General features: G+C 36.3%; 1 protein-coding gene across 2 annotated transcripts; it reads left to right on the top strand.

Moving 5' to 3' along the window:
- The first annotated feature begins 62 nt into the window (after nt 1–62).
- Nucleotides 63–24,173, top strand: INTS12 (integrator complex subunit 12). Of its 2 annotated transcripts, none has more exons than XM_070433270.1 (7): nt 63–145; nt 5,955–6,119; nt 9,691–9,843; nt 14,150–14,337; nt 15,982–16,141; nt 19,955–20,101; nt 23,482–24,173. In XM_070433270.1, the coding sequence occupies exons 2-7, from the start codon at nt 5,964–5,966 to the stop codon at nt 24,064–24,066; spliced, it is 1,389 nt and encodes a 462-aa protein (XP_070289371.1). In that variant the 5' UTR covers nt 63–145; nt 5,955–5,963; the 3' UTR covers nt 24,067–24,173. The 2 variants fall into 2 exon arrangements, with proteins under 2 accessions (XP_070289371.1, XP_070289370.1); XM_070433269.1 differs by having other exon boundaries at nt 87–211.
- The last annotated feature ends 1,038 nt before the right edge of the window (nt 24,174–25,211 follow it).

Here is a 25,211-nt window from a genome sequence, read left to right as displayed (position 1 = left end):
ACGTCACTTCCTCCCCGTGGCACCGCCAAAACGCTTCCCCCTCGATGGTGCCCCGGGAACCTTTGTTCCCCGCTGTCGGAGAGCCCAGTGCCGGAACCAGTTCGGAAGGCTCCACGGGGAAAGGACGGAGTAGCGGGGCGGAGTGGTGAGTGGTGACGGGCGACCCCTCCCAGCCGCCTCGGGGAGGCTCGAGACCTCCGCGAGGGAAGAGGTGGGAGAGGAGTTCCCTGGGGGTCTCAGTCGCCGGGAAACCTAATTTGCGGGGGATCGCGCGCCCCCGGCTGCCGCTGTCCCCCGTCAGCGGTGTTGGGGCGCGGGGGGGGGGCGGCGGGGGGGAGAATGCGCGCGGGCGGAGGGCGCGGCCCGCAGGCTCAGCCCTGGGAACCCGGTCTCGAACCTCCCTCCGAGGGTTTTGGTGACTTGACTTTCTCGCTCCCTCAGCCCGTGGCTCTCCTCTTCTTTGGGGCGCCCTCTCAAGATCCTTCCCCGGTGCTAGGCCTTGGGAGTGCCGGGCGTTGAGCAGAGGACTGACATTCCCACTGAGCGCCCGCTGTCGCTCTCAGGCTCTCTGCCCCTTGGCTGTTGGGGGGTCGATGCCCTCCCGCCTTCCTAGACGCGCCCCTAAGGTATCGATGTAGCCCAGGGCCAAGAACTCAGCGGGGGTTAGAAAGGGCAGCACCTTTAACAAGGACACGTATTCATTGGAAAGGGGTGCACCTAGCAGAGGCAGCGAGGGCAAAGCTTTCTCGAGCCATTGTGAGAGGGCAGCCCTAACCTTGCACTCTTGCTGGGTGGGTTTGAGTGAAGGCATGCACGTGCAGATGATCAGCTTTGGGCTTAAGAGCGCCCTGTAGGGTGGGAGAGGCGATCCGGGAGAGAGTATGTGGTTACTAGTCTATGTGCAGGTCCAGTTTAGGGGGGAGAGATCACAGAAGCCCTAGAAGGTGTTATTTCAACAAAAACGTAGTAGTTCGTGCAATAAAGATATTTGAGTACCTATCAGGTACCAAGCACTAGGTGTATAACCGTGAATTTAAAAAAAAAAAAAAAGGTCCCTGCTCCCACGGAGTTTACAGTCCAGTGAGTGGGATTAATGAATTGAAGCCAGATGAAGGATTGGGAAGAGGGTATTGCAGATAGAAACATTGTACAAGTCCCCAGTCGTGAAGAAGGTATTTTAGTTTCACTTTTACTTTATTGATATTTAGGGTGTGGTTTTTTTTTCCCGGGGCAGGGGGGGCAGGGGTGTAGTGATAGGTTTGAGGGTTTGTTGTTGTTGTTGTGAAGGGACTTTGGAAATGATTAGAATTGAGTAGGAGAGAAAAGGCCATTACACTTGACTTTGATCGCTTACTAATTCTGTAGCCATTATTTTGTGGTACTTTGCAAAGTAAATATAAACTCTCCCCTTAAAGTACTCTGAGTTGTATAGAGAGTATAACGAGTTTTTTGAGGGGTTTTTTGGTGCTTTTTGGGGGGGGGGGGGGTATAGTTCAAGTTAGAAAGTCCCAGTACCGTGATAAAGCACTAAAAGACATACTAGGGGGGAGAGATTATTGGTTGTATTGGGGGCGGAGAAGGACACACCAACTGTGAGTATAGTCCTCATGAGAAGTTGTGTTTGAATTGGGTTTTCAAAGGATTTGGAAATCAAAACTGGTTAAAAAGCTTTCCGGGCAGGGAAAAATGGGAAGTGGCGAGGCCAGTTAGTGGCTTTGTTGTCAGGAAGATCAAGATGAAGAATTAAACTTTTTTCACTAGTCAAGAATCTTCTTAAATGCTAGGCCAAGAAATTGGGCTTTATGTTGAAGGCAGTGGGAAGCCTTAATTTTTGAGGAAGAAAAAAAATTTAATAAAAAATATGTTTTGGGAACATTAATATGGTGAAAATATTGAAGTCAAGGGGAATACTACATTATTGTTGTAGTACAAAAAAAAAAAAAAAGCTAACAAAGACCCGAATTTGAGTAGCAGTAGAAGTGAAAAACAGAGAAAATATGAGAAATGTTACAGAGTCAGAATCCACAGGAAAGGACTGCTGATTGTTTGTATATAAGGAGCAGGGGGAGGACTCAAGAGAGAGATTTAGGCCTCAGACCTGAGTAATGGAGAGGTGTGTCATTTACTGAAAGAAATTGCAGGACGATAAACTTTTGGGGAAGGTATTCATAATCTGAATTTTAGTCATCACTGAATTTGAGATACTATTAGGGTAAGCAGGCAGACATTTCTATGAAGCAATTGGAAATGTGAAATTTGAGTTTAAGAAAGATTGAAGTGGGGAAAAACACGAAATCATCTGCCTAGAGATGATAGTTGGAAACATGATATACAGGGGTGGGCAAAAGTAGGTTTATAGTTGTGAGTACATGAGAGTTAATAAAGCTAGTGCAATAATCATCACCTACCTGTCTTTTTCCATATGAACAACGATAAGCCTACTTTTGCCCACCCCTGTACATACAATTGCCAAGGAAGAAATCGGTTCCAGAACTAATGAAGGTGGACAAGGACAGAAACAAGAGTGAGAAGATAAGCCAGAGAACGAGTTGTCAGAGATAGAAGAGGAAAGCCAGGAAAGCTGAATATAATAGAACTCAAGGAGGAGAAGGTTTTTTGAATGAGGAAGTAGATAACATACTCACTTGGTCAGCATTTACTGAGTACCAGCTATATGTCAGGCACAATGCTAGACATACCTTTGTAGCAGTAGGTAAGACCAATCTAGTGCTGACCCTCATGGCATTGACATTCTAGTGAGGGTGACAAACCCGTTTACATGATTAACAGTGTAGTAGCTATTATAAATAAGTACAGAATGTTTTGGGACCAGTAAGAATATGTGCAGAAATTGAGACTTGAAGAATGAATAAGATGGGGGATGGGACACTCTACTAAAGTGCTGAGGAAAAAAAGATATGTTGAAAGATTTGAAATACTGGTAAGTCATGTGGATACAACAGAGTGGGAATAGCTTGAGGTACTAGGTAACATTTAATGAGCATGTGCTCTGTGCCAGGTACTGTCAGAACTGCTTTACATGTGCTATCAGATCACATAGCACATTGGAGACCTTGTTAAGAATCTTGTTCTTTAAACTTTGGACAGTGAGAAGTTTAACGAGGAATTTAAGCAAGTGAGTGATATGAAATGATTTGGAGGGGACGAGAGTGGTTGTGGGAAGAGTACTAGTAAGCTATTGCTATGGGGTTGATAATTGATGGAGATGGTAGCTTGGTCTCTAGGGTGGTGGTAATAAGGGTTGATGAATTTAAGATGTACTTAAGGTTTGGTTATAACCAGAATTTGCTAGGTAGGCTAAAGCACTTGCCTCCAAACTTTTCTCATCATTGAGTAAAAAGAACAAAAAAAATTTGAGCACACAGCCATATGTGTGTATTTAGTTATCAATTTATGCATATACTACTACAGTGGGGCCTTGACTTATGAGTTTAGTTCGTTCCGAGACCGAGCTCGTTAAGGAGCTCGTTAACTCAAATTACTCTATCAACTCAATGCAAAAAATCGTCAGAGAGACAGCTGGTATCTCAAAAAACTCGTTAGTCGGGACACTCGTAAGTCAAGACCCCACTGTATAACTGTATATTAATAGTTTATTTTAATAAAAATTTTAAAAGAAAAAGAAGTTCTAATATTTTTCTTCTTGTATTCCACAGTAGAGACCACTGGGCTAGAGGGACATATTAGTAATTTAGAGCAGGGATACAAGTCTTATAATGTAGTTGCTGACTCTTGCCACTAGTCTTTAATGTAAACCTTTAATCTCTGATTATGGAAATGCATAACAGTAAATACCTTGCTTCTGTTTTTCAGCATAGAATTTTAAGTAATGATTTCTCTAGTTTTCTATAAGGATTCCTTTAAGTATCAATCCTTTCGTCAGTATCTCACAAGACATTGTTCTGGATAAGTAAACTGCTATGCCCTTTAGCTATGAAAAGTTAGGTCAATAGAAAGACTAGGCTGTGTACTCAGGAAGAGTGGCAGTTTTACCCTTTTCATCATGGATATTTTAATGAGGAGCTGTTTTCTCCTCAGAATATATATGATGACCAGCTCCATGAGCAAATTTTAAAATAACCTTTCTGTACTTATTCTTATATATAGGTGATGTATGATTAATACAATTTTTTAAAAAAGACAAAGGTTGCTTCTCAGTTTTTGTTAAATTCTTATTAATATGGCTGAGGTAGATTATTGTAGGTTATTTTCCTTTTGGTATTTACCTTTGGATTTCTTCTCATGGGTGATTCAGATATTTTAGTAGAGCACAGAATTTGACAATAATTTTGAGGCTATCAAATTGATATCTAATACCGTCTAGAAAACTTAAAAAAAAAAAAAAAAAGTTCAGTGTGTGTGTCCTGTCAAAGTTGGAGAGGTCTTAGGCGGGAAGTGGATGGGGAAGGAACAAATAAAATCCATTTTCAAGCTGAGCTTTCATATGCCAAGATCAACCTACAGCAAGTTTAATACCTGTTTAAATTCCTGAAAATGAGAGATTACTGTGGAATTGCTGACAGATTCTTCACTCTAGCAGTGCAGGTGTGTTGCATTATTTTAATAGTAACCTCGAGGATAGAAGATTTCAAGCCCTAGAATATTGATCAAAGGATTGAACTCATAGTGTATGTTTTTATTCTAACAATTCCTTGCCTGGAGAAATATTTGAAAAAGTGACAACCAGAAGTAGAAGCAAGCACGTGATAGCATTGGTATTAATGGAAAACGAAAACTTTTTAACATTTCGGAACTTCATAAGCCTTTGATGTATATCTTTACTATTTTTAATCTCTTTAGACATAGAGCATTAACATAGGCAGTATAGGTAGATACAGCACCATCCCTCAGAGACCTTCGTTTTTAAAAGTAGGTTAAGGCATGTGATACCACAATCTAAATGTGATCCAATGAGATTATCATTAGTATGCTTTTTTGAGGCATTCAAAATTGGAGATGAGAACTAAGGAGACAGAGAGATAGCTGAGGTGAGCTGCAGCAATGCGTCCTCTAACCATTACCCTGCTACCACACTAAATCTTTTTTCCCCTGTCATGTAAATAAGAGTTGAGAAGACATTTTTATATAAAATAAACTTTAACACATCAAGTTCATGTGTATGGAACTATAAGTGTATATTTGTTTTATTTTACATATATATATATATATATATATATATATATCCTATGTTTTATTAGTATCTAGAATCTCAAAAAATGTGTGTGTCTTATTAACTAACAATACCAAATAATAGAAAAAAAGTCATCTCTAATTTATGAAATCAACTTGAAAATGGCAAGCACAAGTCAGGAAAATGTTCCTGGGTTTTCAGAAAGGTAACATTCTTATGCTAAAGGAAGGCTAGTTATTGAGTCCCAATAAGACAATAACACCAGAAAAGGGTTTAAAGAATAGTGGTTTAACTTTTTTGGAAAGCTAATCACTGTGTTTTAATAAAATGGCTCTTATGGCTAAATAGATCATAAAAATGAATGAAAATCATACCTTAACATTTTTCTTAGTATCTATTTTCACAAATTTAGATAGCCTTTTCTTCACTAGTTCTTAATTTGGATTGAGGGGGGTGGTCATTGGCCTTTTGAAAAATGAAAGATAGGTTCTTTCTCCCCAGAAAAAATACATTTGCATATCTGTAAGTATATATTTTAAAATAAAGTTAGGAGGGGTCTTTGTAGCATGGAGGAGCTCATCTGGATTTAAAACTTGGATATGCATATACAGAAAACTGTTAACTCTTGCTTCAGGGAAAAAGTACTAGATATGCCATTCAGAAGGATATTTCTTTCTGTAGTAACCTTTTGGATATTTTCAGTTTTGTATCATATGCACAGCATTACTTGTTATAAACAAAATAAACTGTAGATAAACTTTACTCATTGTCTCTAAATTACCTCCCTCTTTTTTTCTTTCAGGTATTTGCAATGGCTGCCACCGTGAACTTGGAACTTGATCCCATTTTTTTGAAAGCACTAGGCTTCTTACATTCAAAGAGTAAGGATTCTGCTGAAAAGCTAAAAGCCTTACTTGATGAATCTTTGGCTCGGGGCATTGACTCAAGTTATCGTCCATCTCAAAAGGTACCTACATGAATAAAAAGCTCAGAGGGAGTTTTAAGGCCTGTGGCAGTAGTTTTAACATTTAGACCATCTTAAAATAGTTCTCTCTACCAAAATGATCTTTCCTGTGGCATGAAGGAATTATAGTCTTTAATTTAGTTTTCTTTCTTCAAGCTTTTAGAGAACTGTTATAGAAAAATTAGTTGGGTGTAGGGATAGTCTGTTCTACTTTTTGTGTATCGAAACCAACTTATTTATGATAAATTTTAATTTCAAATTCTGTATGATCAGAGGGTTTTTTTTAAAGCTACTGAATAAAACTGTAACTTGCTTGTAATTATCTTTTAATATTTTAGGGGCAAAAAAAAATGAAGTAGAAGGACAAGGGTTTTGCATTGAAGTGAATTGAATATTTGTGTAGGCAAATTTAAGGGGGAAGAAGATATGGATGAACTATGAGAACTGCATAGCTCCAATCCTGATAATAATAACAAAATGACCAAGCAGCTTTATGTGTAAAGAATAGACAATTTGGAACCACACACACCTGTTTTAAATCCCAACTTGCCTTTTACTAGTTGTGCGGTTAAATAGGAAACATATCCTAACGTTTACTGTGTCCCAGGTACTTTTCTGAGTGGTATATGTGTATAATTATTGTTAATTGTGGTAACTGTCCTTGAGATGGGTATTATATATTTCCCTCATCTTACAATAAGGAAACTGAGGTAGATAGTAGCTTCATTTCATTAGACTATTTATTAGTAAAATGGGGATGATAAGAACTGTCTTGCAAAGTTGTGAATATAAAAGAAATATATAGTGTGTAAGTCACCCAGTGTAGTATCTATGAGGTACACAAATACCCATTTAGTGAATGGTTGCTATTATATTCTCTAATACCTTCTAAGGCATTCTCTCATAACCTTCTAAACCTCTAGCCTGGAACTCCAAATCATCCAGGTCTGTGAACCTAGATACCAAACTGAAAAGGTGGGGACAGAACTAAAGAACTAGCTCAGTCTAATCCAGATTCTCAAACTCAAGACAGGGCCAGATGTCAGGCTCAGGACCCAAGTAAACAGTGGTATTTTGCCCCCAGCCTTCTTTTTACATTAGCTCTACAATTCTCAGGACATTTTATTGTGACCTCATTTTTCTACCATTGTCATTCTGGTAGGTTCATTGAGTGCAAACCAACCAAGTTAATGCAACTCTACAAAACACTACCAAGATTATTCTGCTCTAAGTATTGGTATTTTCCAAGTAGGAAAAACCTATTATTACTAAAGAAGCAGTATTGTGATATTCTAAAACAAAAGAAAGTTTACTAAAGTACAGGAAAAATATGTGATTAAAAAGCCTGCTGTCCTTAGGTTTCTAGCTAGAAGTTACTTATCTTGGTTATTTAGAGAAAATGCCCTGGAAGGAGGGGTATTTTAAAAGCACAGGTTCGTTTAATTTTAGCCTTCAGCTGAACCTTTCCATCTCTAAAATTGTGTGAGAATGATTTATACCAGAGCTTTTCAAACTTCAGCATGCATAAGAGTCACCTGGAGACAGTGGTGTGCTTATGAACACTAACAGCCAGCTCTTCGAGTGTAGTTCTAATGTAAAAATTGGTTAATATTTTCATTTACATCAGAAAGTCAAATCTTAAATAATGAAGTTTAAATAATGAACTTAAGTCATCTATTGATGACCTGAGCAACTTCTTTGCTGAATTAGATGATAGTTTTCAAATACTGCAAGACTGTCTCCTCCGTTTTTTATGTTATAGATGCAATACACTTAAAAAAATCCTCACCTGAGGAGTGAGGATGTTTTTTCCACTGACTTTTAGAGAGAGTGGGAAGGGAGAGGAGAGAGAGACAGACAGAGACATATCGATATGACAGAGACACATCGATTGGGTGCCTCCCATATGTGCTCTTACCTGGGACAAGGATCAGACTTGCAACCCAGGTATGTGCCCTTGACTGGGAATCAAACCTGCGACCTTCAGGTGCGCAGGCCGACACTCTAACCACTGAGCAATGCTTACCAGGGCCACACAATACACTTTCATATTTAATCTACATTATTGACATTTTCTCCATCACTCTTAAGTCTACAGGAGTAGTCACCAAACTTTCTAAAAAGAGTCAAATAGTAAATATTTTAGGTTTTGTGGGCCAGATGGTCTTGGTCACAGTATCTAATTCCACATGATAGCATGAAGGCAGGCATAGATAATACATAAATGAGTGGATATAGCTGTGCTCTAATCTAATTTTATTTATAAAAACAGGCAGTAGGCCAGATTTATTCTACAGGCTTTAGTTTTCCAACCCCAGACTAGACAATCAGATCAAGAGTAAAAAAAGCCCTGCTCCCAGTGAGTCTAAAGCCCATTTCTCATTTCTTCCTCTGCAGAGGCACCACTATTCTGAAGATGATAAGTAGCATTCCCATTTATATTTTTATACTTTTCTGTAATATCATAGAAAAATAGACCACATTCAGATGTTTTACTTAGAATAGGGAAATGATTTTCTTTGGTGGGAAGGGATGAGGTGCATATATATTAGCAAAGCTTTAGTGTAAGAACAAGGATTAGAAGCTTAAAACGAAATGAAAAAACAAGCCACAGACTTGAAGAAAATATTTGCATATCATGTAAACGATAAAGGACTAGTATCCCAAATCTATGAAGAACTCTTTAGGCTCAATAATAAAACAAACAACCCCATCTTCAAAAAATGGACAAAATTTTTTAACACTTTACCAAAGAAAATGCATGTATGGCAAATAAGCACTTAAAATGTTCAATATTATTAGTCATTAGGGAAATATAGATAAATTCACAATAATATACTAGTGTATACCTATCAGAATGTCTAAAATTAAAAAGACTAGCTATACCAAGTATTGGTGAGGATGTGAAGGAACTGGGACTGTTGTTTACCCCTGGTGGAAATGTAAAGTGGTATACCATTATGGAACATGGTTTGGCAGTTTCTTAAAAAGTTAAAAACATATACTTACCACATGATTCAGCCATTCCAGTCCAAGACATTTATCCTAGGGAAATGAAAGTATATGCCCACAAAAGATTTGTATATGAATATTCACAAAAACTTATTTGTAATAGCCCCAAATGTTATGCAACCTAAATGTCCATCAGTAGGTAATAGATAAACAACTTGTGGTATATCCACTAAATGGACTACCATTCAGCATATAATTTCTAGGAAATAAAAACTGATTCATTGTGATAGAAAGCAGATCAGTGGCTGTCTGAGGATGGGAGGGAATAGTTTCTCTAGGCTGATACCTCTAGGAGTAACTATAAAGGGCCACAAGGAAACTTTGGAGGACGAAAGATTACTTGTAGTGATGGTTTTGTAGATGTGACTTATCAAATTTTACACTTTAAATAGGTGCAGTTTATCAATTATTTCTCATAAAAACTAAAGTAAAGGATGTTACATTGGTCACAACATGATGTCTTAATTTTTAACTGAAGGTTGTTTAGATTTATGATCTACTTCTTTATGATGTGTTAAATCTAAATATTTAATCATGGTTATCCTTTTATTTCACCTTTTAGGATGTGGAGCCACCCAAAATTGCAAGCACAAAAACTATTTCCAGTAAGCAAGAGCCCAAAACATCATCCAGTCTTCCTTCTGGCAATAATAATGGCAAGGTTCTCACAACTGAAAAGGTAAAGAAGGAAGCTGAGAAGAGACCTGCTGATAAAGTAAGATTTTATTTTAATCTAGTAGAAATAATCAAACGGTGTAATCAGTCCTTTATAGGCAGAAACAATAGTTTGTGCTTACTTCTTTTAGTAATAGTGCCTAAAAAGTACATAATGACCTTTCAGTAAGTATATTTTGATAATTATAGACATTGATTTTTTTTTGAAAAATGAGTAACATTTGGAAATATTTTGAACTATTTACTGAAGTCATTGCCAACAAATATTTGAGCCAGGGAATGTACTAATTTAAAATATAAACTTTAATCCACAACTCAAATATTCTGAATGAAACACTTGACAAGAAAAGATAGAGAGGAAAGAATAAAGAGTAAAGAAATAAATAAAAATTAAAAAGTAAAGATATAAATGACTAAATGTGAAACTTGTTACAAAATGGCATATACCTTAATAAAGCCTACAAATAATTCTTGGGTTATCTATTTTGAATGATTTATGCACATAGGTAACTTTTAATATTTTAGCACTTAGTAATAACTACATTAAAATTTAATACCCCTTCCCCATAGGTGGGGTATATTAGTCCCATATGTTTTCATACTTTTAATAAATATTTTGCCTATTTATAAACTGTATTGTATTGTTTGCTGTGCTTCTAAATTTATATAAATGCTATACTGTACGTATGTGTGTGTGTGTGTGTGTGTGTGTGTGTGTGTACACCTCCATTCTTGGTTAACTTACATTTTCCTCCACTCAACAATGTGCTTTTGAAATTTACCTATGTTGATACATGTAGAGCTGAATATTTCAGTTACCATATAATATTCGTTTCATGAATAAGCCAGTTTATCCATTCCCTAACATGAATAATTAGCTATTTCTCCTTTTTCTCTGTTATAGTGGAGCTTCAATAAGCTGTTCTGTACTTATTTCTGCACACAAGATAATAGCTTCAATAGGTTGTATACCTGTATCAAAGGATGTAATAGTGTAGGTACATCTTCAACATTACTAGGCTGATTTCTATCCAAAGTATATTACACATATACTCTCACCAATAAAATGTAAGAGTGCCAAATTCTCCATGTCTTGCCATATTATTTAATTTTTGCCAATCTGACAAGTGTATCTATAATATTTATATCTTAAAGCTAGGAGACAGAATTTACTTTGAAGCAAATATAGCAAATATAGACTGGTAGATAGTTCATTATTTATTTATTTTCAGTATATTTTATTTTACTGCTAGAGGCCCAATGCATGAAATTCATGCATGGTGGGGGCGGGGGGGTCCCTTAGCCCAGCCTGAACCCTCTCACAATCCGGGACCGCTGGCTCCTAACCACTCACCTACTTGCCTGCCTGATCGCCCCTAACTGCCTCTGCTTGCTGGCCTATAACCCCCTAATTGCCCCCCTGCTGGCCTGGTCACCCTCTTACTGCTCCCCTGATAGCCTGGCTGCACCCTAACTGCTCCCTACCAGTCTGGCTTCTCCCTAACTGCTCCCCTGCCGGCCTGCCTGATCGCTCCTAAGTGCCTCTGCTTGCCGGCCTGAGCCTGATTGCCCCCTAACTGCCCCCTTGCCAGCCTGGTCACCCCCTAACTGCTCCCCTGCTGACCTGATCACCCCTAACTGCCTCTGCCTCTGCCTCGGCCCTTGCCACTTTGGCTTTGTCTTGAAGGAAGTCGGTCAACTGCTCTAATTAGCACCTTTTATTAGGATAGTTCTTTTTTTCAATTATAGTTTTACATTCAATATCATTTGTATTACTTTCAGGTGTACAGCACAGTGCTTAGACAATTATATACTTTACAAAGTGTTTCCCCAATATTTCCAGTACCCATCTGGCACCATAGTTAATACAATATTATTGACTTTATTTCCTATGCTGTACTTTATATCCCTGTGACTATTTTGTTACTACCAATCTGTGTTTCTCAATCCCTTCACTGTTTTCACCCAGCCCCCAACACCCCTCCCCTTTGGCAACCATGAGTCTGTTCTCTGGATCTGTGCGTCTGTGTCTGTTTTGATTGTTCATTTTATATTGTTCTTTAGATCCTACATATAAGTGAAATCATATGGTATTTGTCTTTCTCTAACTGACTTATTTCATTTAGCATAATACCCTCTAGGTCCATCCATGTTGTCACAAATGGTAAGATTTCATGGTGTGTGTTTTATGGCTTTTGTACCACAGCTCTTTTATCCATTTTGTCTATTGATGAGCACTTGTGATTCCTCCGTAGCTTGGCTATTGTAAATAACGCTGCAGTGAACACAGGGTGAATATATTCTTTTGAATTAGTGTTTTAAGTTTCTTTGGATATACACCCAGAGTGAAATCACTAGATCATATAGCAGTTACATTTTTAATTTTTTTAGGAATTTCCATATTGTTTTCCATAGTTCCTACACTATTCTGCATTCCCACCAACAATGAACAAGGGTTCCCTTTTCTCTACATTCTTGCCAACACTTGTTTGTTGATTCTTTGATGATAGCCATTCTGACAGATGTGAGGTGATATCTCCTTCTGGTTTTAATTTGCCTTATTATGATAATTTATAATTTTGAACATCTTTTTATATATCTGTTGGCCATCTATGTCCTCTTTGGAGAAGTGTCCATTCAGGTCCTTTGCCCATTTCATCCCTTACCAGATGCATCATTGGTAAATATGTTCTCCCATTTAGTTGGATGTCTTTTCATTTTGTGGATGGTTTCCTTTGCTATGCAAAAACTTTAGTTTGATGTAATCCCATTTGTTTATTTTTTCTTTTGTTTCCCTTAACCACGGAGATATATTACAAAAAATATTGTGAATAAAAATATATGAGATCTTATTGTCTATGTTTTCTTCTAGTATTTTATGGTTTTGAGTCTTACATTTAAGTATTTAATCTATTTCGAGCTTATTCTTGTGTATGGTGTAAGAAGGTGGTCTGGTATCATTTTTTTTTTTTGCACATATATGTCCAGTTTTCCATTTATTAAATAGACTGATTTATCTTCTTTGTCAAATATGAATTGACCATATGGGTATGGATTTATTGCTGGGCTCTCTATTCTGTTCCTTTTATCTATATGTCTATTTTTATGCCAGTACCATGCTGTTTTGATTACTGTGGCCTTGTAGTATAGTTTGATACCAGATAGCATGATACTTCCAACTTTGTTGTTCTTTCTCAAAATTGCTGGACTACTTGGGGTCTTTTATGGTTCTAGTTCTGTGAAATACTTCATTGATATTTTGATAGGAAATACATTGAATCTATAGATGGCTTTGGATAATAGAGTCATTTTAACAATGTTAATTCTTCCTATCCATGGGCATGCTATATGCTTCCATTTATTTGTATCTTCTTCAGTTTCTTTCTTCAGTGTCATAGTTTTCTGAGTACAGGTCTTTTACATCCTTGGTTAGATTTATTCCTAGGTATTTTATTATTTTTTATGCAGTTGTAAATAGGATTGTTTTCTTGGTTTCCCTTTCTGATAGTTAATTGTTGATGTATAAAAATGCAAATGGTTTCTGGATATTTATTTTGTGTCCTGCTACTTCATGAATTTACCAGTTCTAGTAGCTTTTTGGTGGAACCTTTTGGGTTCTCTGTATACACTATCATGTCATCTGCAAATAATGACACTTTTACTTGTTTCTTTACAATTTGGATGTCCTTTATTTCTTTTTCTTGTCTGTTTTCTGTGTCTAGGACTTCCAGTACTATATTGAATAAAAGTGGTCAAAGTGGACATTCCTGTCTTGTTTCTGATCTTAAGGAAAATGCTTTAAGTTTTCCCATTGAGTATGATGTTAGCTGTGGATTTGTTATATATGCCCTTTATTATGTTGAGATATGTTCCCTCTATTTTCACTTTGCTGAGAGTTTTTATTATAAACTAAAGGTCCAGTGCATGAAATTTGTGCACGGGTAGGGTCCTTAGCAGCTGCCAGCTACTGGCCAGGACCTCCCTTCTCCTGGCTGCCTGCCACCCCCAGTTGGTTGGGGCCTCCCTTCCCGAGGTTGGCCGCCCAGCCCCACCCCCTGGTCAAACTTCTGGTCGAACTCCCATGTCGAGGGGACAAAGAAAAATACAGGTACATAGTAAGCTGTTCTAATTTATTTATTTCTACCTTGCTGGTTTCTTTTAACATACTGATTATGATTTTGTTATAAATCTTCTACAGATCTTTAGTGTGTACTAGTATGTTTGTCCCTAACTCTGTAAAAATATCTTCTGTCAAGTGGACTTGGTCATTGCATGCTGCCTATCTGCCTCTCAGTGATTTAAAGTTTATTATAACATGTTACTTTCTGATTGGGTGCTTTTTATAGATGAAATCAGACACCACTGAAGGAGTTGACATACCAAAGAAACCTAGATTGGAGAAACCAGAGACACGGTCCTCTCCCATTACCGTGCAAACCAGCAGGGATTTAGCTATGGCTGACCTTTCCAGTTTTGAGGAGACCAGTGCAGATGATTTTGCCATGGAGATGGGATTGGCTTGTGTTGTTTGTAGGTACGTTGTGCTTTGCCACAGATTCTTTTGTTTCTTTCTAAAGAGCAAACAACTAAACAATAAAATGTCAGACCAATTATTGAGTGTTTTTTATTTTGTTTTTCTTACTTGTATGTGGGTAAGAGGTAAGTAGATTATTCCCTATGAACTGCCAATATAGCAATTTAACATCTTGAAAATTGTCTAATATTTTATTTTCCTGACTGTGGCATCTTTAATCTCTTATGTTATAGTAATATTTTCTGCATTCTTGGGTTCTAGAGAGAAAGCAATTATTGCTTTATTCTTTAGTGAGAAAGAGTCTGTTCAGCAGACTCAATTATTTCCATCATTCTTTTAAGAAGTCAGTGTTGCTTTTTCTTTTCCCTGAATGGTTGATAGTACTTATAAACTAAACTGATACACACACACACACACACACACACACACACACATATATATATATATAAACACTTCTTAAAACACCTTTAAATCTTTTCCAAAGGATAATGGAATGAAATCAATGGGTCACAAAGGTTATTCTGAGTGTTGTTTAAAACATGGATACATAGGTATAAAAACATAGATAATTATGTTTGTCTATAGCAGTACATATATCTTTACAGATAAGTGTTTTCAAATTTTTCAGGTAGATATTGAGAAGAAAGATTTCTGAATTTTACAACTGAACTGTATATAATGTCATTAACCAATGCTATCCCAATAAATTTAATTAAACTTTTTAAAAAACCAGAACAACTTAGATTTTAAACTCTTCGATGCTACGGCTATATTTTTAATTACTAATGGCTTTCACTTCCTAGCACAGCAGAGAAGATTGCTATTTTTTTGCAGTTTTATTCATGAAAATGTTAAATTCTGGTGTACTGGGACTAAGTAAATAACTATAAATTTTGTAAATTTTAGACCTGATCTTGTTATATGTACTTCTGAATGGGATCATTTGTTAGGGCTTCACTGTTTTCATATTCATTTATTTCACCCTTTATCTACCATGAAGGTTATTATTTTTAAATAAAGAAATAAATTGTAAAGTAATAATAGGGAGAGAATTAGTAACTGTAACCTTCCATCAGGAGACCTAATACTTGATGATTGCTTTTTGTGCTATTGGAATTTATACTTTTTTGATTTTTATATTGCTACATTTTATTCAGTTGATAAGACATTTATTTATTGAACACCTTTGTCTGCAAAGTAATGTGCTAGGCACTATATGTTAGGTCCAGTTCCCACTTTTAGGCAGGTCATATATCAATGAAGATAATAGAACAACATGTAAGTAACAAATAAAAAGGAATTTAACAGAGGTACAAAAAAAATGTTATGAGATTGTTGGAGGACTAGCCAAAGTCTACTACTTCTAGGAGAAATAAAAATATTATAAGAGAAAGGCAGGGAGAATATACCCAAATGTAGCTGCTAAAGCACCTTACATATTTATTAATGGTGAGCATAAGCTTTAAAAGAAAGGAAGTGTTTGTATAGGCTACATCTTGGGGTTTGTTATTTTGCTTTTTTGATTCCTGGTGTTTTTAATTGTCTTTTATATATCAAACTTTCCCCAAACCACCTTAAAATGGCTTTTAATTGTTGCATGCAGTCAAATAAGTGCAGTGTTTAATGTTATTTATATTTCCTTAGGCAAATGACAGTGGCATCTGGTAATCAATTAGTAGAATGTCAAGAGTGCCATAACCTCTACCACCAAGATTGCCATAAGCCCCAAGTGACAGACAAGGAAGTGAATGACCCTCGCCTTGTGTGGTATTGTGCCCGATGTACCAGACAAATGAAAAAAATGGTAAGAATAATTTTTCTCTATTTTAAATAGTCTCTGTCAGTATTTTTGTTGATATGGCTTTTCAAAATAAAAATTTGAACTATTATGATATTGAAAAATAAATCATAAAGCTGACTATTTAAATGTTTGTTTATAAAGTGTATATGTTTTATTTATATGACTAGCTTAAAGACCAGACCAGGTAATATGCACTTTTCTCTGTTCAGCTTTTATTTATTCTAATATAGCAACAAACAAACAGGATTGGAGATCCATAACATATAAATATTTCTTATTAGTATTTCAGTGTACTTCTAAACATTTAAAAATACTATAATGCATTGTGGGAAATGGTAAGATAGAAAGCCTGTCTTTGGTGAGTCTGGTAGGGAAATATTGAAAATGTCTGTTCCTGAGTGAGCAGACCATTACACTTGTAATTGTGTACAAAGGCTGTGTTTGTATGTGCATTGACAGATGTAGTTACTAAGAATTGGTAATGGACAAAATAACTAATTTGTGATAGTAATGTGTCTGTCTTTTTAAATTATTTTTTAATTATTTTTATTTCACTGTATCTTAAAATAATCACTGTTCTCTAAGTTTTTGGTCCCCATTTTTTATGATTTATTTTACACCAAATCTATGTTTATAGTTCTCTCTTTCTGGAGTCAATTTCGGCAACTAATCAGATAGCTTTCAGTTACTTTAAGTTTAATGTCTTTAAAATTAGCCCTAACTGGTTTGGCTCAGCAGAAAGAGCATCAGCCTGCAGACTAAAGGGTCCCAGGTTCGATTCCAGTCAAGGGCATGTACCTTGGTTGCGGGCACATCCCCAGTGGGGAGTGTGCAGGAGGCAGCTGATTGATGTTTCTCTCTCATCAATGTTTCTAACTCTCTATCCCTCTCCCTTCCTCTCTGTAAAAAAACCAATAAAATATATTTTTAAAAAAATTAAAATTGTTCTCTTCTCCATTCAATTTCCCCCCCAATTGCTTCAATTAGAAAATATTATCCTTCATACCTCCTTTAATTCCATATCTTGTTGTTTAATTCTGCTTCTTATATATTTCTCATATCTGTTTATTTTGCTCTTATTACCCTACTCCACAAATCTCTCATTTCTTGTCTATTGCTTTAGCCTCTTAAGAGGTCTTCTTGCTTCCCTTCAATCTACTTTACTCACTGCAATATTTATCTAATTCTATCTGTTTAAATATATCCAGGGGCTTTTGATTATTGATAGAATGAGATTATACTCATTAGGGTATATATATATGGGCCTTCTCTCTTTGACAGAAGTCCAGTTTTGTATCCTGTCCTACCACTTCACCATATATCCCATACATTCTGGCCATGGCAGACTAAGTGTATCATTCCCTGAGTATGTAGTGAACTTTCATGTCCCCATATGTTTTACTTCTCAGATTCTCTTCATCTGGGATACCCTTTATTCTTTATCATCTTTGCAAATCAAATGCCCAATTTATTTATCAGTAAGACCATGTCTTATTCATTGGCATAGCACCAAAGCATAATTCAGGACTGGACTTGTCTTACATTCTGTTGTTCTCTTTTTAAGATATGTGTAATGGTGGAAATGAGGATTAGTACCAGAAATCAATAATCAATAAGTTTAGTCTGTGTGTCCAATAGTCAAAGTACTCAATGGGGAGCCATGACTAATGTTAGAACATGATTAGAATACAGCAAGGGTGGACCTGGGGAAAACCAAAAGGCATGATCTGAAGTTAGCTTGAATATCTGGATCCAGTAAACACAAGGTTTATAAGAAGAAATCTGGAAACATTGGGGATGCTAAGCCCGGTCATTCTAAGTATAATTGCTTACGGTAAGATCCTCATACATGCATTGGTTATCTCTCCAAATTATCACAAAGGTACTATAAGTAGCATCTTATATCTCTTTCCTCCCTGCACTAACTTCTCCAAATAGGGCAGTTTCTGCAGTACACATTATTATAGGAAGACCTAGATAAGAATGTTGTGGTAGTATCTGGCAGAGTCAAAGGTCATTCTTCAATTCTAAAATTTTCTCTCTACCAGGAAATGAGTTTTGCCTCAACACTAGCTAAAAGACTCACTCATATGACTTATTGCGGTGGTTCTGTCTCAGTAATAATACACACCTACTCAGCAGCATTTAGAAATATGTGGTGTTTGTGATTGCTGCTTTACTGGCCATTATTGCCCTGAGTGGAGAATTACATACTTTCTGCAGTGTCTGAGGTAGTCACCCAATGAAAATTATAGTGCCTTTGTTGATCAGCACTGAGTCAGTGATAATATCCTAGTTCCCTAAACTAGTATTACTAACAAAGGACAAGAGCTTCTGGGCATTTCTTATTACACTTCTAAGATGGCTAGGTGAAATAGAGGAAGCAGAACTAAACATGGCTCCTAGGCAGAGATCCTACCTGGGCTTCATTGTAATGAATCTTCATCTGCTAAAGCATGCATGTTAGGTCAGTCTTCAGAGCCTAACCTCTGGAACAGTAGATGTGGGTGGGTGGATGTGTAAGATGGAAAGCTGTAGTTACAGAACCATGTGTTTCTGATTTACTCTGAGAGTGGCATTCTCATAACATGGTTTTACAGTAGAGTGAGATGGCCCTCCTTTCTTGCAGGTAGGAGATGTTTTACCATGGATAGTCTTTCAGCATTCTTTACCATATTCTTGACCTGAATGTTACTTTATAAATGATGTTTGAAAGTAGGTGCACTTTCGGTGGAAAATATGTGATATAAAAAATGGGATGAATTGAGACTTAAGGACCAAAATTATATGTAATACATCAACCTGCAGCACAAGAAGTTTCCACAAAAAGCTCCAAACAAGGATAAAACAGTCTGTATTCAAACTTCTAGAAGTGGGAACAAATTATTAATAAATTCCCTGGTATAGTCCTATATGACCTTATTAGAATTGTCAGAGACAATTAAATGGCTGGGAGCATTTTTCTCCATTCACTGTGGATGGGTTCTTCCAAATTCCTTATCATTTGTAAATAATTATAGTGAATAAATAGTAACTAATATTGCCAGCATTCAACATATTTCATACAATATGCTAAACACTTACATGATTGTAATTGATCCCCATAACCCACATTTGAAACAGATCATATGGTAAAAAAGAAAAAGAAAAAAAAAGAATACCTAGTTATATAAAATAAGAAAAAAATATTTATTTGTCAAAATAAAACTGAATATGCTTGTAAAGGAACAGTGGATGCAAATCTGTCTTTAATAACATTATAATTTGTATTTGTGAGCTTTCTCTAAGAATTCAACGTGCCTACTTCTATAGTGTGGAGAAACCTTAAAAAGCTCCCTCACTTATCACTAATAATTTTTCTTCCAAGTCTGTATTTAAAACCATATAATTGATCTGAACTACTTTTAACTCATTCTAATTACCCAGAGACTTATGCCTGAACCCCAAGAATGAAACTCCTAAGTCTTTACCCAGCCATAATAAGAAATAAATGTACTGCATTACAGTTGCAAATAGTTTGTGATTTTCCTTTTATAAAAAAACAATTTGACTTGTCTTGTTAAAATGGTATTTAGCTAACCTTAATCTGCATGATTTTTAAAAATTTTATCTTTATTGTTTAGAAATTAATAAAATGTATAAAAGCATTAATATGATTAAAATAATTTGAGTCTATACTTTTAGTATGATCACAACATTTTTTAATGTTCAACTATATTTCAACTTAATGAGTACTGTGATAGATTTTTTTATTGTCTTTTCTGTGCATTCAAGTAAGATTTTACAGCTAATTTAATTTTATACTAATTTCTACAGGCTCAAAAAACTCAGAAACCACCACAGAAACCAGCTCCCACAGTTGTTTCTGTAGCTCCCGCTGTCAAAGATCCATTGGTTAAAAAACCAGAAACTAAACTCAAACAAGAGACAACTTTTCTAGCATTTAAGAGAACAGAAGTCAAGGTATAGTACATTTCATTTTTATCCAAGATTATCTAAGATTTCATTTTTATTTTAATTTAGTTGATTAAACAATAGTTACTTGAAAAAATATTGAGGAACTTTTATATACTAAATTGCCATAGGTTGGAAACTATGCTTGCATTACTATTAACATTAAGTAAAAATTATTTTAAAATTTTTAAATAATTATTTAATCTCTAATTATATAAATAATTTTTAAAGCTTTTATTATCTTTACTGTTTAGAAACTAATAAAATGTATAAAAGCATTAATATGATAAAAATAATTTGTCTGAGTCTATACTTTTAGTATGATCACAACACTTTTATATATTCAACTGTATTTCAACGTAATGAGTACTGTGATAGATTTTTTATTCCAAATTCTATGTAGTCAGACACTTAATCGCCATCAGGAATTTGCTTTAAATTCTATTTTAAATATACTTTATTGATTTCAGAGGAAGAGGTAGATAGAAACATTAATGATGAGAGAGAATCATTTATTGGCTGCCTCCTGCACGTCCACTACTGGGGATTTAGCGGGCAACCCAAGCATGTGCCCTGACTGGTATACAACTGTGACCTCCTGGTTCATAGGCTGATGCTCAACCACTGAGCCACCTTGGCTGGACTGCTTTAGATTCTAAATATCTCTGCCCTCAGTAGCAACAGTTTTGCTCTTCATATTACTTGAGCTGATTGACCTCAGCTTTTTTCTCCCTACCTATTAGCTATTGAAATTTTCTTGCTTTGTCTTTTTTTTACTTTTCACTAGAGGCCCAATGCATGAAATTCGTGCATGGTGGGGAGGGAGTGTTCCTTAGCCCAGCCTGCACCCTCTCCAATCTGGGATCACTCTCACAATCTGGGACTGCTGGCTCCTAACCTCTCGCCTGCCTGCCTGCCTGATTGCCCCTAACCACTCCCCTGCCAGCCCAATCGTCCCCAACTGCCCTTACCTGCCAGTCTGATGGCCCCCAACTGCCCTCTCCTGCTGGCCCGATTACCCCCAACTGCCCTCTCCTGCTGGCCCGATTGCCCCCAACTGCCCTCCCCTGCAGGCCTGGTTGCCCCCAACTGCCCTCCCCTGCAGGCCTGATCGCCCACAACTGCCCTCCCCTGCTTGCCATCTTGTGACAGCCATCTTGTGGTGGCCATCTTGTGACAACGTCATTCGAGGGCGTCGCACAGGGCATGACACCACCTAGGCTTTTGTTATATAGGATAGGATTACAAACTTTCATAGTACCTACTTCTATACTAAGGGGCCAGGTTATGTAGTGAAAGTATCACCTTTCTCATTCCTAGGTTTGCATCCTTGAATTCACACTACATTATTATTAATATTCTGGCATCTTGATTTCATGGAATAAAAATACTTTACAATCTAATTTTAAAACATAATTAATGACTTTACTGAGTTACACCCATTTCTAAGCAGAGTACTAATGATGGGAAAAAAAATACTAGCTAACCCCAGAAAAACCTAAAGTTGACTATATAATTCTGAGTGATTGCTGTATAAGTAACAAAAATCCAGAACCTTGGGATGATAAAGAATGTAAATATAAAGTAATCTGAGAAAGATACTAATAATTTTATTTGTAGATCATTTTTTAATTTACTAGGGAAGAGTTGATATCCAAGGGATGTCTATTAATGATTTGTTACATTGAAACTTGGTGAATTGGAATAGAGGTAGGAATAATTTATTGAAAGTAATTAGAGTTGCTGTATTCTATATTGAAGACACTTTTATGTAGACTTTTATGCTAACCTGTTAATACTAAAGTTTATTTTTAGGCAATCCAATGTGAAATCATTTTATGGCAAATCAATTAAGGCTTTGACTATCATGTTTGCTCTGCTTAAGAGATTTTGCTGTATTTATCATAAAAGTGGGTAAATTTTCACTATGAGAAAAATTGTTCTCATTCAGGATAATGGGCAAGAAAATATTTATAGTTAAAAACAGTTAAGAAATTTATACACTAAAGTAGTAAGGAATTTCCTGATATCCATTATTGTGTTTTTTACATTTGTGTGTCCTCAAGTGTTGTAAGCCATCTGTCACTGAAAAGCAATACCAGTATCAGCAAGCCATTAAAATAAAATGCCATGCATACAGAATTTGCTTTCTTGTTTGTACTTCATAAGTATTGGGCTTTTTAATTACTTCAGATGGGTTTTCGTTCATGAAGTCTGTTGAAAGATCATTTAGCCATATGGTAGACAGTTTTATGTTTAACGGAAAGAAAAAGGAAAAAAATTAGATCTTTCAGAACTGAAAATTAAAAGTTTACTGCACCTGTGTCTTTTAGCTTCCTTGAGTAACTTTTTCTCATTACCTATATTCATTTCTCTAGAAATTTATAACTTATGTAGTTTATCTTCTCTGGATAAACTTATGTGATAGTTATTGCATGATATTGTAAAAATCCTATCATTTTTCAGAATATGTGAACAAAAATCTAGACTCCTCCTCTTAAAAAGCAAAGATATCAGAGCTTTCTATTTTGACTATTTTTCACATTGATTAAAAATGTTTACATGCAAACAGTATTAAAGGCTACTTTGTAAGAACTGAAGTCATTTTATCATTTGATAAAAATCATTTTATCAACTTTTTTGAACTTCAGTTCTAAAAGACAAATAGATATATTTTAAACATAATAACTACCTTATTTTTAAATAAGATACTATTCGTAATGCTTTTATCTCTGCATGAATTTAACACTTTTGTGATTCTTCTGGCCGGGTGGCTCAGTTGGTTGGAGTGTCATCCGTCCACCAAAAGGTTGTGGGTTTGATTCCTAGTCAGGGAACATACCTGGGTTGCTGGTTCGATGAATCCCAGTCGGGGCAAATCGATGTTTCTCTCTCACACTGATTTTTCTCTCTCCTTTCCTCTCTAAAATAGTTTTCTTTTTTAAATAGCCTCGGGTGAGGATTGAAAAAATAACAATATATGAAGGTAGAAAGAGTGCCAATGAGAAGTTCAATTCATAATTGTGTCAGCCTGTAGACTAAAGGGTCCCCAGTTCAGTTACGATCAAGGGCACATACTTCAGTTGCAGGCTCTATTCCCAGCCCTGGTCTGGGAGCATGCTGGAGGCATTCAATTGATGTGTGTCTCTCACATCGACATTTATTTCTCTCTGTCTCTCCCCTTTCCTTCCACTCTCTAAAAATCCTTGGGTGAGAATTAACAGAACAAAAAAACTTAATTTTGGTGGTGTGATTTAAATTTCCCAAGTTATTACTTTTGTAAAAAAGTCCAACAATTAAACTTGTTATATATTCAGAATATTATATTAGGTGTTAAATATACTTGGCTTTAAGTAATACTTATCTTTTATTTACTTCTATTTTTTCAGACATCTGGGGTTATTTCAGGAAATTCTTCTAGCACCAGTGTTTCCTCTTCAGTAACAAGTGGCCTAACTGGATGGGCAGCGTTTGCAGCCAAAACTACTTCTGCTGGTCCATCAACAGCAAAATTGAGTTCAACAACCCAAAACAATAGTGGGAAACCTGCTACCTCAGCAGCTAACCAGAAGCCTGTGGGTTTGACTGGTCTGGCAACATCATCCAAAGGTGGAATAGGTTCCAAATTAGGTTCCAGTAACAACACTTCACCCACTGTACCATTAAAACCACCTCCACCTCTAACTTTGGGCAAAACTGGCCTTAGTCGCTCAGTTAGTTGTGACAATGTTAGCAAAGTAGGTCTTCCTAGTCCAAGTAGTTTAGTTCCAGGAAGCAGCAGCCAACTAAGTGGAAATGGAAATAGTGGGACATCGGGGTCTAGCGGAAGTACCACCAGCAAAACCAGTTCAGAATCAAGCAGCTCTACTTCGGCATCGCTTAAAGGTCCAACTTCACAAGAATCCCAGCTCAATGCCATGAAGCGATTACAGATGGTCAAGAAGAAAGCTGCTCAAAAGAAACTCAAGAAATAATGAGGCCAAGTAGATTTTAATATCACATTACCCTAAAGATTAAAATCTTGTTATTAGGACATAAACTTGTACTATACTGTAATTTAATAAAAATTTTCATAATGAAAGTTCTATTATTTCTTACCTTAAAATGCTATTATTTAGAAGAACTTGGAAATCTTTGTTATTTTAAATCTGTTTAACATTTTTATTTTAACAATTTCCACAGTATGTGAAAATAGTGATTAGAATAACTAATTCTTGGTGAGAACTTCCAGAATTTCAGAAGACTGGTAATATGTGTGATTTAAACCAAAAAAGCAGTAGTTTGTTCATCTTCTAACAAAGCGCCAAGATTGATCCTGCTTAATAAGGTGCCTTACCATATGTTCATAGCAGCACAATTCACCATAGCTAAGATCTGGAAACAGCCTAAGTGCCCATCGGTAGATGAATGGATTAGAAAACTGTGGTACATCTACACGATGGAATACTATGCTGCTGTTAAAAAGAAGGAACTCCTACCATTTGCAACAGCATGGATGGAACTGGAGAGCATTATGCTAAGTGAAATAAGCCAGTCAATGAAGGAAAAATACCACATGATCTCACTCATTCATGAATAATAAAGACCATTATAAGCTTATGAACAATAATAGATACAGAGGCAGAGCTGCCTCAAACTGATTGTCAAACTGCAGTGGGAAGGCCAGGGAGGGTTGGGGGGCAGGAGGGAGGAGGGTAAGAGATCAACCGAAGGACTTGTATGCATGCATATAAGCATAACCAATGCACATAAGACACTGGGGGTAGGGGAGGCCAGGGGATTGTCAAGGGCGGGAAAAAAAAGGAAACATATGTAATACCCTTTGTAATACTTTAAGCAATAAAAAAATAAAAATAAAAAAAGAAGGTGCCTTACAAGGTGGCAGGGATGACCCACTAAAAAGTTTTCTATAAACCCCCAGTATTCTTCATAATCCATGTCAATCCCCAGCTTGATTCTCCCTATTCTCCCCAAATATTTCATCTCTCAGTTTTCAAGATTAGTTTTTCATAATTGATTTCTGATACCCCTATATATTTTTACCTTTTTATCACCCTATATCAATTATCTATTTCTTTCAATAGATTGCCATCTGCCATGCCCTTTTAATGCAATACTT

This window comes from Myotis yumanensis, unplaced genomic scaffold, assembly GCF_028538775.1.
Source record: "Myotis yumanensis isolate MYYU_CA2020_CCGP unplaced genomic scaffold, mMyoYum1.0.hap1 SCAF_1, whole genome shotgun sequence".
NCBI classification, from domain to species: domain Eukaryota; kingdom Metazoa; phylum Chordata; class Mammalia; order Chiroptera; family Vespertilionidae; genus Myotis; species Myotis yumanensis.
The sequence above is the reverse complement of the archived record's forward strand: the minus strand, read 5'-3'. Positions and strand labels throughout refer to the sequence as shown.